Source organism: Coptis chinensis, chromosome 3 (genome assembly GCF_015680905.1).
Source record: "Coptis chinensis isolate HL-2020 chromosome 3, ASM1568090v1, whole genome shotgun sequence".
Taxonomy (NCBI): Eukaryota; Viridiplantae; Streptophyta; class Magnoliopsida; order Ranunculales; family Ranunculaceae; genus Coptis; species Coptis chinensis.
This window is the reverse complement of record NC_141458.1, coordinates 115222324-115242093: the sequence shown is the minus strand read 5'-3', so window position 1 is coordinate 115242093 and position 19770 is coordinate 115222324. Positions and strand designations below refer to the sequence as shown.

Below are 19770 nucleotides of genomic sequence, written 5' to 3'. Positions count from 1 at the left end.
CTGTTACTGGAAAAGTTGGGATTCCGAGTTTGACCCTGTGGATTGTTTGTAAAGACAGTGTGTTTACTTGTTGGTGATTTGATATTTGTGCCACGTAGATAGGGTATTATGGTCATTTAATTAATTGACTCAGTTTTTGGTTCATTGGGAAAATTGGCGGGAACTTTTAATTAGCTATGAAAATGTGAAATTCATTTGGAAATTCTTTTGTGCATCTCAACGATTAGATCTGATCTTAAGGTGGAGTGCAACCTCACAATGACTTTTTGCCTGGGTACAAATTGTACATGTCCAAGTTTCATGTGAATTTGATAAATTTTTCGTACGGAAAAAAATATATATGCGGTTACACCATATTTATATGTACCTTCGACTTGGTCATACTGGTAAATTTGAAATATCAATTAGCATAGCGCCAACACTATTTTTGGGGTGTATTTTGGTGCAAGAAAGCCTATATATTTGGGTGAAATGATCGATCTAGATGACTAGATGTCTAGACTCTAGACATGCTATCAAGATTAGAAACAGCTTATTTGATTTCAAACCAACACAATTACAATATGGGTACATCAAGTAAGAACATGCTGATAAAATATAAAATCAAATATTACTAGTTTAAAGGAATCCTTTTTCATAGCAACTTTGAATTGCTCCATCATACATTTCTTCTAGACTGTACTTGAACTTGAATCCCAAATCTAGCAGCTTCTTGGAACTGAAGCAAAAAGGGTTTATATCCATCCCTTTGAAGAAACTGCAAGCAAATTAAATCAATATATGTTTACTTAAAAGTATAAGGCTATTATCAAGCAAGGAAAAATAAAAGAACTCACTCCAGTGGCATTTCGATTTCGGGATATCTGTCCGAATGAAACTTAACCAATTGATCAAATGTTGTATTGACCGATGAGCAAATGTACCGTCCTTTTGCATTTGGGGATTCAAAGAGGTACAAATGACCGGAGACAACATCGTCAATGTGCACAAATTGAGCTCTAGTAAGATATTTATACCCATCACGATTACCTAAAAACGGAAACGTATTAATTTCACAATTTATTGGGATAAAAATAAAGTTAAATTCATCAAATATAAACAAAATAAAATACCCATGTATAAGGACAAAGCAATGTAATTAGAGGCAGGGAAATGTGGACAGATGAAGGGACCAACAACCACGGAAGGATTTATTGCCACAACATCCAATCCATGTTCTTCTCCAAAATTTAGAGCTGTTTGTTCTGCCAATGTCTTTGGTATGCTATATGAACTTCCCGCAACCTTAGTACTTCTACATAGTTCAACGTCAGTCCATGAGTTCTCATTAAATTCCTCCAGACCACTATTGTTGAACACAACTGCAGCTATACTAGAAGTTAAGACAACTTTTTTCACTGTTTTTGAGTTCAAGCATGCTTTAAGTATACCAAGAGTTCCTTCTACTGCCATATTGATCATGGAATCATCTGCTTCTTTTCCTTCAAAATTTAGTGGGTGTGCAACATGAAACACCCCATCACATCCTTCGATAGGAGCACTGAAAGTTTCTGGTTTGTAGAGATCTGCATTGAAGATTTTGAGTCTTTCTGATGCACCTGGGAGGTTTGTGAGATGGCTGATATCTTTCTTTGATTCTGTCCAAAAATCAGATCTAATCAGAACTAAGTTGTTTGATTTAATTATGAGTCCTGTATTGGGCAACCCCAAAATTAGATCGGGCAGCCTCCAGCCCATACCCAAACAATAAAGCCCAACCAAAAGCCCAATACACCCACCAACCAAATCGCGAAACCGGCAAAACCTACCCTAACCGGTCATCTCTTTCGCCCAAACCCTTCGAAACCCTAACTAAAAAACCCCAAATTCGAATTTCAATTCGAGTGCCCGACCACAAATCTACAACAATTCGAGTTTCTCACCGTTAAAAAACCCCAAATTGAAAGTTGAAAACTAGATTCGAGTTTCTCACCATTCGAGTTTATCAATTCGTTTGAGTTTCTCAATTCGAGTTTCTCAAATCGAGCTTTAGCAAAATTGCAAGTTGGAAGAGCGGTGAAAGCTTGAAATTTGCGAGTTCTTCAATTGAAATTCAGGTTGGTTCTTCTTAATTTGCGAGTTTCTCTTATTATGTAATCATATATATGTGATATAATCATGGTTTGTTGCTTTGAAATGTTATATATGGATTATTAATATGACTCTATGACTCTGTCCAAGAAGAGGTAATACAGATGCAAGTGTACTTGTGTTTGAACTGAGTGTTTGATTTAGTTCAGTTATCATTTTGATTTACTTGTGTTTGAACCGAAAGTGTTAAACTAGTGTTGTTTAAACGCCTTGAATTCGAAAGTATGTGGCCTTCTTACTTTTCAGTAGCTACAATTAAGAGTAACAGTTATTTCTTTGCATTAGTTAGACTACCTAAGTACCAACATCGTTCTTGGTCGCGTGTGCATTTAGAGTTTTAGACCAACAAATTCTTGAATTCATGCACTTGTTTGCGTTGGGATATTCTATCCCCAATGGAATGCTTATCGCTGTAATTAGGCTAACTAAGTTATTTTTGGTAACTCAAACAGAAGGGCATTTAGTCCTTGAGTAAGAACAAATACTTGGTGTGACAAGTCACATGACACCTTAGTTTGGGTATGTTCTTGGCTAAATTTGGCTTAGAAACTTTGGCCGATGTACTTTCAAAAATCCTTGCTCGTTTTAGTGGTATTGACTTTTGTCTTTGGACGGTCACCTACAAAGAGTAGGGCAAAATGAGCAATGGCAAGCAACCAGGTTGAGTTCCATCTTCGATGGGGAAGACCTCGGGGTACCTTTACTCATGGTCGCTGGCTGTACAGATCAAGGGGCATAGAAAGCTCTTTGAAGCTTTAGCTGGATGTGTATTGATCTTTCTTTCTTATGGGAACCCCCTTTGTTCACCTCAACGGTAGACTTTTGTTCAGCCCTTAACCCATTGACTTCGGGCGGTGGCGCTACAACAGCCTACTTTCTTCGCTATTAGTTGAGTTCCGGGTCATAAGCCAATACTAATATTCCTTCTTGCTGGCGCTGGCTAATAGCAGATTTTGGTTGCCGGTTCGGATGGCTAATACATAGGAGAGCTATTCTCGAAGTCAGTGGCCGGCTGCGCCACGGCTTGATTCACCTAGCAAGCCAACCCTTGCAGAAAGGAAAATAAGGTACCCCAATCGAAGAGGGAACTAAAGGCAGGCAAGCAAAGTAGCGAGAGCGGGAGTGTTGGAACCTAATCTCATGCTTTCCATAATCTTCCCCCCTAGCGATAGATAAATAAAATCATAGGTGGGGAAGGGGGACAAAGAGTAGGCGGCAGAGCAGCCTTAGAAAGAGAATTAATCAGTTACATCTTGTTACATCTCGTTGGCTGACCTGAATCAGTTAGGGGACGGATGAATCTCGTTGGCACGGATGAATCAGTTACATCTTGTTCCTACTACTACCGAGTAGAGGACATTTCATTCACAGACCTTGATCTTTAAGGTGCAAGTGGGCCTTAGCTGGCTGACCTGATTTACCCGTTCTCGTTGGATTTTCGGCCCTGGTGATGGCTCCCCTTACTAGTAAAGGGAACTCGAAGGGATGCTACTGCTGCTATCGGTACTGCTCTCGTCCAAAACTACTTTGCTTGCCTGCCAATTTTATAGCCCAAGTCCAAAACTATTATCTATTGAGTCGGAAAATGTAAATTGAAGCCCAACCGCCCAAAACCAAACTTCCAATCAAGTTGGAGATTTGCAACTTCAATTTTCATGGCCAGCTAGCATCATGCATGTGCGATGCACGTGATATCAGTACAAATTTGTAGAATAGGGTAGGACCTTTAAAAGGTTCTGATTTCAACTTAACTCAGTTTACATCTAATTATTTTTTACATAGAAAGTTACTATGTCAACTCAGGCATAATAAAAGTCGAATGTACGTGTTACATAGTTGAGAGTTGAGACACAGGAATTTGAACTCTTAACATGTTTGAAATCCTGAAATTGACTTGTACTCTCCCAGTAAACTCCTGGCTATAGTCATTGTGTTCACGACCAAAGCGTACACAATATTTCAAAGAAAAAGATTATACAGAATATGTGCACAAACTGAACATGCATTGAAGTTTTAGTTTTTTGTATGTTAGATTGGGTGTAGGGCGGTGGAAAGAGATAGATCATCGTTCTAGCTAGCAAAAAGAAAAGAAAAAAAAGACGGATCACCCAAATTAAAAAGCATGAGCTGTTTATCTATGTAGCTACTAACTTGGATGTATTCATTGAGACATGTTATTTGATGGTCCCAATTGTAATGAGTGGGTTTATTATTTTTGATTGATAAAAATAATGGTTTAGTTATACTTTTGATATCTGGTAATGCACCAATTTGATTGATATGTTATAGATAGTAGAGAGCATGTATAAGGAACTGATTGCACTAACTTATATATGTATCTGATATAGATTGAATTTTAAACTAAACAAAAAGCAATTGATGTAGTAAATAGGAATATCGGCACACAACTGACATTGCATTCATAGATGAGCTTTTACTTCCTCCCTTTCTTTATGACCTTATTTAATAAGTAAATGAAATGCCTCTTAATACATATAACAATATTATCCGAGGCACTTTGACTACACAAACTAATAACACACATTTGGCTCTAGGATGAACATCAAGAACCAAGGTATGTGTAAAATTTGCACTAAGGTCCTAATTTAATATCTTAGTCTAAAATGTAGTATAAACTTCAATGCTTTTCAACAAGAAAAGTTCATCGCTTCTTCAAAAAACGAAAGTGATACTATCATCTTTGAATCTTCTTTGTGAAAGAAGCATATAATGTCATATGATCGCTAAAAGAAAAATTATGAATTAAGTTCTTCAAGATTACACAAACTTGATACTACTAAAGAACCGAATAGTAAAATATCATATAACTATATAAGTAACCTAATCATATACCTGATGACAAGAAAAGTTAAACCCTTGTCTGGTTGACAATCACCTCTAGTAAGCATACAAAATGGGAGATCAGGACAACCTTCAGGCTCACCCACTCAAATTCAGACCTTGTCACCTGCTTAAGACCATGAAAATGATCTTCATTCCTCACCAAGAAATACACACCCCTAGGCAATCCCACCACCCCTGTGAACAAAAACGACAAAGATGAACTTCAATCCTCGGAAGTACCCTAAACGGCAATGCAAGCTGTTTCCCTTGCTTCTCTCCACCACCTCGAGAACCCGGAGGAAGACAATGTAAAAATTTGATAAAAGTTTCTCTCTTCATTACATGAACTCCATCCATATCTATCACTCCTTCTCTTTCTAACAACTTCCCTCATTTGTAAACCCCTTATACAAATCTTAAAATCAATCCACTACTTTGAAATGGCTTGATTTCAAAACCATCCCCATGTGTCAATGGCTTCTTTACAACTTTTTCCGTCCTATATATTATATCCCAACAAATATGTTCTTTACTAAGTAAATTTGGTGTACCTATCCATTCCAATTGGGATAACGACTCGTTATCAAAGAACTCAAACTCTTATAATCCACGTAAAATTCCTTACTATCATTAGGAAAACAACAATAACATGTCACGGATGTTCAAATTCGATCTCCGGCAACTTCCCTTTCTGAGTGACGGAATTTGTAAAGTAGGAAAACAGACTAATCCCATTAACTTTTCTAAATCGAATAACCCAAACCATCAAGTACCTTAACATCCCACCCAAGTTCAGTAGCAACAATAGCAACAAAGAAGAGCAATAGCATGTCCAACATCATGATTACAATACCTAAACGCTGCTTCCCCATACTTCCAAGCTTCTCTCGAGAAAATCGAATGATAGCCCAAGAAGAAAAGAACCTTTAGGGAAAAAGTCCAACACCCCAAGTGGTATTTTAGCCCGGCTCAAGGGAATGCTCTTTTCGAATGTTAGAACGAAAAGAGGAGTCGGAAAGAGAGTTTATAGGAGGAGAAATGATGTAAGTTTTAGTTGGGTGAAGGTTTCCACTACTTTAACACGTGACCAAGTAGACAAACCCATTGACTTCAAGTGGAAAGTGAAAGAGAGATGATAAAGAAAGTGTGAGAGGGTTGCAAGAGAAAGGGGTTGTGGAGAAGGAGGAGAAAGAAAGAGTGAAGAATATGAAATTGAGGGGCGGGTCTTGTTTTGGTGTTGAAGAGGGAGAAGTGGGGAGGAAATGTAATCCACTTTAAAATGGGTTGGGTTGATTTGCCCAGTCAAGACCATGTGGACCTCTTGCGTAGTTGTTGAATGAGTGTTTGGTTTGGTTGTGGTATTTCAAGACTTGGGCTAATAATAACTCTTGTTGTTGTTGTTCATTTGATTCTTGTTTTGAAGAAGTGGGAGAAGTAGACATTGAAGCGGTTGTTGGTTTAAATATTCTTTTGTTGAGGGGTATCATGTTTTTTGAGAGAGTGAAGGTGGTGGAAGGAGAGAATATATGAGGAGAGTGAAGGGAGGAAAGAGAGAATCTAGGAGGAACGAGTAACATCTTCTTTGTGCTGGTTTTGTTCCCGTTTGTTGGTGTTGCGCTTTGTTCTGGACATCATTTGAATGTTCCAGATTTCCAGATGTTATGGGGTTGTGAACAGACTTCAATCTTCTTTCCTCATAACAGATTTCCAGATGTTATGGGGTTGCTATATATTATTAATTCTCTGTTGTTGACCCAATCTTCTTTCCTCAGTTATTCTAGTTATAACTTGAACCTACCAAAGAAAAATAAATGCAACAGAGAATTAATAATATATTGAAATAACACTACAGCTTTTCAAAAAAATTAGCAAACCAAATCATTAGGCGAGTCACACTTTGTCCCTACACACTTGGTGGAAGTGGTAACCCCAAGTGTTATTAAAATGTTATAGCTGCTATCTTTATGTCTAGGCACATGCATGTAAATATTTTGTAATTTCTAACCATACAAGATGTGGTCACCAATTATATTTAGAGTACTCTTTATGTTTAACAACTTCTAAAAGGGGTAGAGGTATGCAACTTGGTTGAGGTATGCAATTTGGTTTATCATAGATTCTACTTAGGAGATCATGCCTACAAAAACCAGCCGTATCTATGGTTTTCTAATGGGACCAATTCAACGACAATGAGTTTGTTTATATGTCAACCTTCCACTAGCACTGAGAACTCTTCCCTGAGTCCTTGATGACAAAAATCGATCATTAATCCTTGTTATTGGCCCAAGAACTCCATTTCAACGACCTTGGATTAAACTTCCGATATTGTTCTAAACTTAGTGCGTAAACACAAGTTCCATTAGAAATTCAGTTAGGAAGAATTTGGTCTCAAAGTGAACCCTGTAGATGTTAATGGCTTGAAGACACAAAAAGTCTTGTGTTTCGAGCTATCAAGAAAATCTCTCTTTCAAGTTTGGAGGACTGAAAATCAACTCATATTTTGTTGATTTATTGTTAAGTTCTTGAAAGTTTATTGTTAAGTTCTAGTATTTTGTTTCTGTACATTCTGTTACTCACCTTTCATACTGCTTATGTTCTTGAGTCTTGACTAATGAGTGATGACCTTGATCACATGCAGCTTTTACGAGTACTTGTTTAAGGTCTGGATACAGGGAAACAAAACTGAAGCGGTAAAGCATTATAGGTGAGAAGCTCTTTCTTTGGTTATCAAACTTACTGAATGTATGTTATCAAGGTGGTTTCCCCTATGCTTGACGAGGGACAGAGTCAAGTTCATTTTGTTGTATAGAGAGTCCAGTTATTTTGTTGTAATACTTGATGTACATAAATGACAGTTCATACAGAAACAGTCTTGTATATATATACATTTTTCACTGTCGTGTAAAAGTTAGGTTATATGTACATATGGTTGTTGGAAGGATGTTATTATTGATTTCGAGGTTATGACGAGGTTTAAGTATCACGAAATGTTGACCAAACAAAGGAAACTCTGCCCAAAATTGATAGAATTTGGATAAGCGTAACACCTCATTCTATTTCTTCATATATACTTGGAGTTATCATAGCAAGCTTATAAGTCTATTAGTTTTACATTGAGATGATCTCTTTTTTTCTAGTGGTTTTCTTTGTACATTGTTTATTTAAATATGGTTTACTAATACTTGTTTTATTTTTTTCTTTGTAGCGATGGGTCCTCGATCAAAGAATGTGAAGAATGTAGCGAAAACTACATTAAAGGGTGTTAAGAAATTGTTTGGTGGCCCGGTTCCTCTAGCGGTGATGCAGTTGGAAGAAAAGACATAGGGCAGACGGCTTAATCGGCATCGTAGCGTAGAGGGACCATTTGGAAAAAGAGGTTCTTGAGGTTCCCGAGGTTGATTCGTTTAGTGAAGATAGTGTAGATAGTGTAGATAGTGATATTAATGTAGGTTTAGATGTAGGTTTAGATGTAGGTTTAGATGTAGGTTTAGACAAAGGGAAAGAGTATAGTAGAAGAGGAGAGTGAGAGTGAGGAGGAGAGTGAGGAGGAGGAGGAGAGGAGGAGGAGGATGAAGCGGGGATGATGATGTTGAAGAATATGTGGTAGAAGGCGTACCACCGGTGGAAGAAGCACCTCCGGTATTGGATTTCGTAAGAAAATCCAATGATGATTTGGAGTTTCAAAGAGGTGTGTATGGGGGGAGGCCCGTATGAGTCGAGTTGTTGTATGACTATGCGGTGCATGTCGCCGCGATGTTTGGGAGAGAAGGGGTAATATTTTGTTTTTTCTTGTGTACTTTGATTTTCTTTTTATAAAATCTTTTGTTTACGTTCATATATATCTAATGCGTGCTTTCGGTTGTTTGGGAGGATCGCGAGGCGTTGAAGTGTGTTTCACACTTAGCGAAGTTATCCCAATGGAATTTCAAAATGAATGTGAAAGGTCTCCGAGATTTGCCGTGCGATTGAAGAAGATTTCCTTTGATCTCGTGGAAGGTTATCACGAGCATATGGATCCACCATTGATCTCGGCGTTTGTGGAGAGATGGCATCCGGAGACCAACACCTTCCATATGCCCGGTTAGGGAGATATTTGTGACTTTGGGCGATGTTGTCCAAATGCGTAGATCACATTAGAGGAAGAGCGGTCTGAAGGGGCGATGAAAGCTGAACTTACAACAATCGATAAATCTCTTACATCTTGATGCAGGGCTCCCTATTGATTTGATTAGAGGAGATGGAAGCTAGCGAGTTCACTTCAAAAGTAAGGCTAGAATTCATCCGGAAGCATTTTGCGAACAAGATTCATGATAGCCCTATATGTGACGCTTTTGAATGTGGTAGAAAGGCCTCGAAGTTTCGGGATGTTCAACCTGACCGTTAGAGCTTTTATTACGTTTTTCTTTGGATGTGCCGTTTTTACCGACAAGTCACGGGCTGGAGTGCCTATATGTTATCTGAGGCCGTTGTTGAAATTCAGTGAGATAGAAGAGTATGCATGGGGTGCGACAATTTTGGCGTTTTATATAGAGGTCTCGGGGCTGCCGCGATGCGAAGGTGAAAGGAGTTCACAGGCTATATGACTCTTCTACGTAAAAACTTGAGTATTTTAGAGTTTATTTTTTTAATGTTAATTTTATTACTCTATCAATATGTTAACTATTTGTGTATATCTAGGCATGGATCTATGAGTATTTTCCGGTATTATTGTGATCCCAAACTTCAACTATATCTCGTCTCGGCGTGCTCATAGACACATCCCGTCGCTCCACACTATTCTGACCTGGCGTATGCATTCGCAGTTTTATCGGCGATAATTGATGATTTGAATGAGTTCAATGTAAGTATTAAATTCAATGACAATTTGGTATTTAAGTTTCTTTATATTTATTTTTAGTAATTGATCATTAGAGTTGTTAATGACACATTTGATTTTGTTTTTTGGTTGTTTGACATCCCTACAAAAATATCGAGATACAAACTCGATCGATGACATTGCATTTTTTGAGGGATTGCTATGTTTTTTTCAACATTGTCGAGCTTTTACGCTGTCAAAGGGTGGTGCGTCGGTTAGGTCCGCGTGCAACTTGTACCTAAAGATCCTCCAATGCCAAATTGGAGAACAAAAATGGCGGGGCGGGTATGAGGTGAAATTTGGACCAATATTGGGCCACTTTCTTCGAGTCGTGGCGGAATCACGTGATTCAACTCTGCAACCCGAGGACCTATTTCGTCTTATCCATGGGAGTGTCATCAAAACTACATGACTTGGTATCGCGAGGAATTCTCATGTAGTTTTGGTGAACCACTGAAACTTCTTCCGATTCATCCCTCCCGGAGACCAACCCTAAACTGTTCACCGATTGTAAGTATTGTGATTTTTAATTGAGTTTTCTCTAAGCGTGATTTTTGCATTGATTGGTAACTTATCTTGATTTTTTCTTTTTCGGGGCGGCGTCATCGATGAAACCAGTTCGTTTGCTAGAGAGTCGCAATTGGTCAGGGAATGATATGCCGGAGGAAGCAAGGACCTCCTTCGAACAGATAGGTGCAAATTACATTGGTGGTATATAGTTGATTTGTTTCAGGTTTAGGGTTTGTAGAATGTGTTTGTAACTTTGTAGTTTAGTTTGATGGATGTAATTCATACATTGATGGATATGATGTTTACATGAATGTTTGAATGGAATTTAATGTTTAGGGTTTAGGGTTTAATGTTTGAATGTAATTTGTTTCAGTTTAGGGTTTAATGTATGAATGGAATTTTATGTATGGATGAATGTTTGATATCTGATGAATATGGAATTTGATATATGGAATTTTATGTATTGATGTATGGTTTAATGTTTGAATGTTTGATATCTGATGAAAAGTGGAATTTGATGAATATGAAAGTGTTGTAAAAACAAAACGAATTTTGAAATTTTTTTCTTCCAAACGACCCAGCCACATCGTTTGGCATAAAGGCCAAACGACCTCAGCAGATCGTTTTCCCTTTATACCAAACGACCACGGAAGATCGGTTGCTTTAAATCTCAAACGACCCAGCCAGATCGTTTGGCCTTTAGACCAAACGATGTGGTCATGTCGTTTGGTCTAAAGGCCAAACGACATGCCCACATCGTTTGGTCTAAAGGCCAAACGACATGGCTGGGTCGTTTTGTATTAAAGCCAAACGACTTCACCGTGTAGTTTCGGTCATTATTGACAACATACGAACGTTATTTCAAATCATTCGATTGCGGTCCGAATCAACTAGTCGATCACTCGATTTCCAAATCAAATCAAATAAAAGCCCTAACATTATTTCCAAATAACAATAAAATAAAATAAAATTACATTTGTTCCAAATTACATCAAAATATCAAATTACATCAATATATCACTTAGTCGATCGCTCGATTTCAAAATTTGCCGTCCGAATCAACTTAGTCGATTACTCGATTTCCAAATCAAATCAAATAAAAGCCCTAACATTGATAACATAAAAATCAAATCAAATTACACTTGTTCCAAATTACATCAAAATATCATATCGACAACATACAAACAACTTAGTCGATAACATGTACTGTTGGGTCTTCAACGAGCTCATTTTCCCATATTAAATTGGGAATGTTCAATGCCATAAATTGCAATTGCCTTACTGTCAAGGCCAAATTCCAACTTTCAGCAATATCATATCGAGCTCTAAGCCATTGGCGCATTACTGGAGGAACCGGACAATCTTCAACAAGTTCAACATTGACAAAATGATTTCCACCAACATGTGCGCTACCCAACACTTGGGTCACTCTCTCAGGATTTGCTTGGGTTCTCAGCGCATGATGAAGGAAGCAGCGACGAGCTCCTAAATGCATAAGGACAACATTAAATCTTGAAGCAAATAAGTATCCATCGAAAAGGCATGCTCATCCACTTATTTAAGGGTCGTAACCTTCTTCATGTAGGATTTCCTTCATCGAATAAAAACCTCACTTTGATTGTACAAAAGTACAATAAAGGGGAGGTTGTCGATAAGCTCTTCGTACAACTCCCTTCTCATCCCATTCTTCTTGACTTCTTCCTAATGCAATGCAAAGCTCTATAACCGCATTGCCATCGCCAACACGGGGTCATGGACTCTAACAATGTATTTATGCATTTCTTCAGGGAATATCCAACCCGTAATCCTTAGGACCCCTCGTCTTTCCAAAGTCTAAGCCATCATCTCATTTTTATTGGTGTGGTTGTTTTTGGAAGGCTTATTTCGTGGTGTGGTTGTTTTGGTGTTTTTTGGGAAGGTTTATTTCTTGGTGTGGTTGTTTTGGTGTTTTTTGAAGGCTTATTTATTGGTGTGGTGTGGATGTTTTGGGTTGGTAGTTTTGGAGAAGACTTCTTTCTTGGTGTAGTGTGGGTGTTTTGGGTGGGCGTAGTGTTTGGTTGTGACTAAGACCCACTCTTTCATGGTCACGTTGAGAATGTTCAAAATGAGATGGATCTCGCTTTGAAGAGTTATCATCTCGGTTTGAAGCTTTTACTGCTGCAGCTACCTTTCGGCCGACCTTTGGTTTTTGCTTCCTCACAAGGCGGTACTAGCCATGTACTTTCTGGTACAACAATCTCCATAAGCTTCCTAATCATAACCCTCTGCTCTTCTTCAGAAACCATTGCAAACCTATTCATGAACAAGTCCATGAAGGTGCAACATCGGGACCAACACCCACCGACACATTGGGAGAAGCAGACAATGTTTTCCAAAGGGGTCGATAGCGGACAAAGGGATGGACCGCTCTTGCTCTTCAAACTCAATTAATTCATGAGCACATGGCGGTCCATGACTTCGTGCGCAAATAGCACCAACACCTTATCTCTCCATCTTTAACCGCGCTTTTACGCGGGTATCTATTTCTTCAAATAACAAGTCTAAACACTTTGCGTGAGACAAGGCCTCCGAGTTCCGCGAAACAAAGGAATCCGGTGGTGGTCTTTGAGTTACAATCATACTTCTCTCGAAGGTAGCTCTAATCTCGGACATCCGGATCTCTAGAATCGGGTGGATTAAGCTAAACATACTCAAAAATCATGACATTTTCCTAGTACACGCTTCACGGCATGAGACCATTCTTCAACTCTATTGGTCGTTGTACTCCCAAAGTGAATGTGTTGGTCAGTCCAACAACATATGAATCGATCCACGTGAAACCAAGTCTCTCACGCCAAATAACAAACAAAATTGGAGTACTCAACCCCGTAATATTTTTCCAAAGCATCCCATCTACTTGGAAAATAACCTCTCGTCTTCGATTTGACTCTGATGTTCCACGAAAAAACTGGGCCTTCTCTACAAGTTAAGTTGGAAAAATATCGTAACATTTTGAAAGGGCCGACGTAGCGATATGCCATCTACATAGATGCTTGTGTCGTTAGGAAAAACTCTCGTCGGTGGCGGCACTCATTAGGGCTAAGTCCTGTCGGAACCACGATCCGCGGATGGGCTTATGTCACCAAGCAAACCACTAAAATGATCACGGGGCCCACTCATAGTCGACTTTGTTGTCTCGGAAGGCGACACGACACCGCGGTGAAAGATTTCCGCGTTGAAGTCACCCCTAAAATTGTCTGAAAAGGCCACCGATACCGTTAGTTTTGTAGGTAGCGTCTAACATGAAAACCTGTTGGAAAAGTCCAGAGCCAACTTAACACCTTCTCGGATGGGCCCATAACAATCCGTTATCTCCTCGGTATTCTCATCCCGCTCAACTCCTCAAAATAATGTTCTTTTGCTAACAACTCACGCGATCTCGTAATTGTGTGAGACGTTCATATCGATTTCCTCACCTTACGCCTTGGTGTAGACTTAGGATATACTAGAGATGTTATCATGATACCTATTCTTGATGGAATCCAATATTTGTTTAGGTTTTATTCCACACTTACTCATCTCTCGACAAATACTCGAACTCTGGAGCGGTTAGGCGGTAGCAAATGCATGTCCTTCAAAGGGTCTTCGCCAATGGATGGTTGTGAACACCATTAAGAGCGACAATTTTCCAACTATCGGCGGTGCCGCGTTGGAAAATACCTTTTAACAAAATGGACATCCGATTTCTTGGTTCCCGACCTTCTCTTATTAGCCTTCTCTTAGCCTTCCTTCTTGTGTGACCGATACACACCCGAGCACTCGCAAAAGCCAAATTCAATCTTGCTTTCGGTTTCCTTTGGCACCTCAGACTTTTCAATGACTACAACAACATTAACTTGTCTTCCTCTAGCGGTTGCCCAATCGATTGCCTTCGCTTCGTGTATGAAAGACCTACACACATAAAAAACAACAACTATTATTAATACACTAATAAAATTATATTTAGAAAATTTAAAAAAAAAAAAAAAAAAAAAAATCAATGCCTACTCAATCATACCTCTTACGTAGTAAAATTTCATTGTATCACTTAAAATCGGTTGACAATCCACATCATTCGAGTTTGCGAAGATCGGTTCCCCGATAAGCGGCAAAGAATTCTACATATAGAAGAATAAAACAAGAGTCTCAAACAATGCATTTAGTTTCAAACGACCCGACCATGTAGTTTCATCAAAAGAGTCCAAACGACCGGCCATGTAGTTCTATAGTGTAATGAAACGACACTAGCCATGTAGTTCGGTAGTGTAATGAAACGACCCACCATGTCGTTCCGTAGTGTTCTCAAACTACACCGCCATGTCGTTCAAGTAGTGTTCTCAAACTACAGGCCCATGTCGTTTGATAGTGTTACCAAACGACCCAGCCATGTCGTTTGGGCTCGGGTTTTGCATTCATTCATTTTGCATCCATTCATTCATTCATTCAATCAATCAAGTGTTTTGTACTCATTTTAATCAAGTGTTACCTCATTATTTAGGTTTGCATTTTGTCGTCGACGATTTCTTGGAATTTCATTTGCTCGACTTGTCGCATCTTCAAATTCTTCACCTTGACCTTCAACATTTTGTTCCACTTCTTCACTTTCAACATATCTTCTATTTTCTCCTTCTCTAATTTGTTGTTCTTCTCTAATTTGTTGTTGTACATCAAACATTACCTCAAATACTTCTTCTTCATCTTCATGTTCCATTTAGAGAAACTTGAGTGTGTAGAGAAACTTGAGTGTGTAGAGAAACTTGAGTATTCTATGTAAACCCTAAACTCTAAACTGAGTGAATGAGTATTCTATATATATTTGAAATTTTGATATATTTCGAATAATTGAGTGAAATATATTTGTAAACCCCCCAAACTAGTTTATTATTTACAATTGAATAAAAAAAATGGAAAATAACAAGTTTAGATATAAAAACAGTTATTATTTTAGATTTGGATAATTTAGTGAAATATGTTTGAAATTAAATTTTTTTTTTTATGTGGTCGAAATTTGTAAACCCTAAACCCTAAACCCAAACCCCAAACCCCCAAACTAGATTATGATTCAAAATTTGAAAAAGAAAAAATAAAAATAATAAGTTTATAAATAAAACAAATTATTATTTTGAATAATTAAATAAAATTTGTTAGCACAAAATTTGTAAACAACTCTAAACCCTAAACCCTAAATCTCAACCTAGTTTATGATTCACAATTTTAAAAATAAAATAAAAAATAACAAGTTTAGATATAAAACAAATTATTATTTCAAATAATTAAGTGAAATATGTTGAGTGCGAAATTTCTAAACCTTGAACTCTGAACTCTAAACCCCAAACTAGTTTATGATTCACAATTGAAAAAATAATAATAATAACAAGTTTAGATATAAAACAAATTATTATTTTAGATTTTATAGCATGTTTGATTACATGTTTTAACTTGGTTATAAAGATACTATGTCATAACAGGATAAAGAGTGTAGAGTGCATGTAGTTTTATTGATGTAATTGTGTTGTTTCTAACCCAATTTTTTAAATCGGTTTCAATTTTTCTAATTCAATTGAAATCGTTTGAGTGCATTTGGAATCGTTTGAGTCGTGTGTCCACGTCGTTTGAGTGTACACTCAAACACATGACCAAGTCGTTTGAGTGTAAACTCAAATTACATGTCCAAATCGTTTGAGTGTACACTGGGCGACATGACCATGTCGTTTGAGTGTTACTTTGAGTTTGAGTGTATACTCAAACTAGATGGCCAAAGTCGTTTGAGTGTATACTCAAACGATATGGACAAGTCGTTTGAGTGTTACTCACACTAACACCTGAAACTTCTCGGCCATGTAGTTTGAGTGTACACTCAAACTACGCCATATGTAGTTTGAGTATACACTCAAACGACATGACCGTTTGTAGTTTGAGTGTACACTCAAACGACATGGCCGCGTAGTTTGAGTGTTAGTGTGAGAGTAACTTGAAACTACGCAGCCATGTCGTTTGAGTATACACTCAAGCGACTTGGTCATGTAGTTTGAGTGCACACTCAAACGACATGGCAGCGTAGTTTGAGTGTACACACTCAAATGGACGCTGGCCGCCGTAGTTTGAGTGTTAGTGTGAGAGTAACCAAAACTTCTGCGGCCATGTCGTTTGAGTATACACTCAAACGACTTGGTCATGTAGTTTGAGTGCACACTCAAAACGACATGGCAGCGTAGTTTGAGTGTACACTCAAACTACATGGCCGCCAGAAGTTTCGATGTTAGTGTGAGTAACACTCAAACGACTTGTCCATATCGTTTGAGTATACACTCAAACGACTTGGCCATCTAGTTTGAGTGTAACTCAAACTCAAAGTAACTACTCAAACGACATGGTCGTATGTCGTGCGAAAGTGTACACTCAAACGACTTGGCGAAGTCGTTTACGTTTTCAATTTGAAGCGACATGGTCATGTCGTTTACATTTACACTCAAACGACACGACCATGTCGTTTGAGTCTCAAAAACGACCGCCAAGTCGTTTGAGTGTACTGCTGGGACATGGTCATGTCGTTTGAAATGTAAACAAACTAACCGGAGGGGTTCGTTTTGGCAATACCGGTTGAATTGGTTCTTTGGGCTTGGGCTTTATGGCAAATTTGTAATATGGCAAATTTGTAAAATTTCTTTTTTTTTGAGGGGTTGCCCAATCCAATTTGATGAGTGCCCAATGGAATCACCTTTAATTATATACCAAAACATGCACATATTTTGTGAACTGGAAAAATGAATTAATTAAGAGTAAGGAGAAGCCAAAATTTTCACATGACATAAGTTATGCAAGTTGAAAATTGAGAAATCTAGGCCGGGGTATCATAGCCACACTGAATCTCTTTCAAGATCAAAATCCTAAAAAAGGACATAACCGTTCACAAATTCACTATCCGCCGAGTTTATGTATGCACCTGAATAATGTGTTAATGTTTGGCAATGTTTATATTGATTGGCAGGTGCCGACTAGCAAAGTCGATAAAACTTTTGGGTGATGATACCAAAAGTCTGGGACTTCGAATCCCGTCAGCATCAAAGAGTTAATGATGTCATTTAAAATAGGCTTGCCAATAAAAAAAAAAAAAAAATTCATATTGATTGAAGGACTAAAAAAGTGATAAGAGTACCAGAATCTAATCTGACTGTAGCATTAACAGAATAACCACGTTCAAGAAGCCTCATGATTAGCCATGAACCTATATATCCAGCTCCACCAGTCACACACACAGTGCCTAACTTACCTTCCATCCTCTTTTTCTTCCAAGAGAAACTCTATATATTGATTTGTAGCTTACGAGATAAGTGCTCTTAAATATTTGATTACCAAGCCATAGTTTAATCATCATTTGGCTTTTTCCTCTTTTTTTTTTTGTAAAGTCAACGTGTTGGCTTTTTCCTCTTGTATTTTGTGATTGGTATAGAAAAATCCAAATCCTTTTTAACCAAAGTCGAATAAACCATTTTTGACGGTTGCTTGTTATACATTTTGGATCTTTAGAGTATTTTTAGGTGAGACACTATCCTAACATCAAACACCAAATTTTTAATAATTTGGTGTTTTTTCATTTTCAGGAGAGACACATGTTGATGGAAACACCAAAGCAAATTAACACCAAAATTTTCAATAATTTGGTGTTTTTTCATCTTCAGGAGAGACACGGTTGCTTTGGTGCTATATCAAATATCTCCGCGCGGTTTTTTGAACACCGTATGGGTTTGGGCTAGAGTGTGGGCTTCAATCATGCGGTGTTGCGAAAACCGCGCAAGAGATTTGAAAAGAGAAAAAAGAAGAAAGTTGATGCACGATTTCTGGAAAACCGCGTGGGCTTGGACTTTTGTAGTGGACACGGTTTTACAAAAGATGCATGGATTATACGTGCGGTTTATCCAAAACCGCGTTATTTGATGTCAACTATTTGATATCGTTCATGAAGTTAGTTGGTGTTTTTTAGGTTTGGTATAAAAATTTAGTATTTCTTTTTTTTATCTCCCAAAGATGCTCTTATGTCTTCCGTATAGTCGTTCTGTTATTAAGAATCCAGTCCAAAATTGAAATTTCGGTTAATGCTTGCCCCTCAGATATATATGTTTGAAGAACGTGCACCTAAAGTTCTTTTATAAGTATCAAAGGAGCTTTGAAAGTTTGTTGTATACCTAAAGCATCATTTTATTTGTTTTTTCTTTCTTTTTCGTAGAAATTGTATATATTATAACATATTATCAAATCTGGAAATAACACAAAATACGTTAATAATACGTTAATAATAGTACCTCTGCGACAATTGATTGATAGGGGAAGAAACAACAGTGGTGTGTTTTTCAACTTGTTTTACGTTATGATTTCTTTTAGGTTGACGATCACCATATTACTTACTAAATCCACTCGCCAAATAATTTGCACCCACTTTATCAATAAATCCACCATATATTTCAAAAGAGTACCATTTTCAAAAATCTGCCCCAAGTCTTCAATTAACAGCTATAAAATCCCAAATAAAAACTAAGAAAGGCAAATCAAAGATATTTCTCCAATTTTGTTAGATTAAGATAATAATAGTTGTTTCACTTTTCATTATCTAGAATAGTTGGAGTGGTGTTCAATCATTTGCTTCCACTTTTTATTCCTATAGAAAAAGAGTTTAATTCTTCAACAACAACAAGAACCCATACACTGTTTGGTTGATAGAACATAACTACTAATCTTAATGAAAATCACCAAAGAAGACAATTGTTTGCTCAACGACTTCCAAGAATTCAATTTATCAAACAAAACAAAAACCTATTTACACAAAATTAACTCATTACATAATTCATTAATTATAAAATTCATATTATGATAAATATTTGTTTAGATTGAAAAATATTTTAAATTCTAATCATATTTAGTTATCTTTATTAGCATAAAAAAGACTCCTTGCTTGAGAAATTAAAACGTGACGATGAGGTGAGTGAATGGACGTGGGTGTGATCAACAATATACGGAGGCAATTTTGTCCAAACAAAACAAACACTTTAAGTGGGTGTTGTGTGTAAAATAGTGGGTTTATATAACACCACCATTCTTTTACCGAACTCCATTTCTTTTTACTTTTGTTTCCAACTTAGAGGGTGTTTGTTTTTTACTACTTATAAGTGATTGTAAGTTCCTGTAAGTCAAGTTTTGTTTTGCTATTTATATTTTTGGCACTTATAAGTAGCAAAAATATACCATAAAAAGAGTCTACGTACCACTTATAAGTAATTGAAAAACAAACACCAAAAAAATATAGTCCACCACATACACGCGAATAAATAGTAAGTACTTACAAAAACCAAAAAACAAACACCCCCTTAGTTGGCATCAAATTGTTTGAAGTAGCCAAAGACTTGAAACTGTAAATATGT

General features: G+C 37.4%; 1 protein-coding gene, 1 long non-coding RNA gene and 1 pseudogene across 2 annotated transcripts; 1 reads left to right on the top strand and 2 right to left on the bottom strand.

Annotated features, from left to right (window-relative positions):
- Positions 1-519: 519 nt before the first annotated feature.
- Positions 520-17657, bottom strand: LOC147513272 (vestitone reductase-like). Its single transcript, XM_086596291.1, has 4 exons — positions 17514-17657; positions 1113-1637; positions 837-1029; positions 520-757 (listed from the first exon to the last, which is right to left on the bottom strand). The coding sequence occupies exons 1-4, from the start codon at positions 17632-17634 to the stop codon at positions 619-621; spliced, it is 978 nt and encodes a 325-aa protein (XP_086452417.1). The 5' UTR covers positions 17635-17657; the 3' UTR covers positions 520-618.
- LOC147513273 (uncharacterized) lies at positions 1702-8308 on the top strand. The gene is made up of 3 exons (XR_015215351.1): positions 1702-2096; positions 7613-7678; positions 8180-8308. It is a non-coding gene; the product is annotated as an uncharacterized LOC147513273 (long non-coding RNA).
- On the bottom strand, positions 4959-7604 carry LOC147513274 (uncharacterized; annotated as a pseudogene).
- Positions 17658-19770: the final 2113 nt, after the last annotated feature.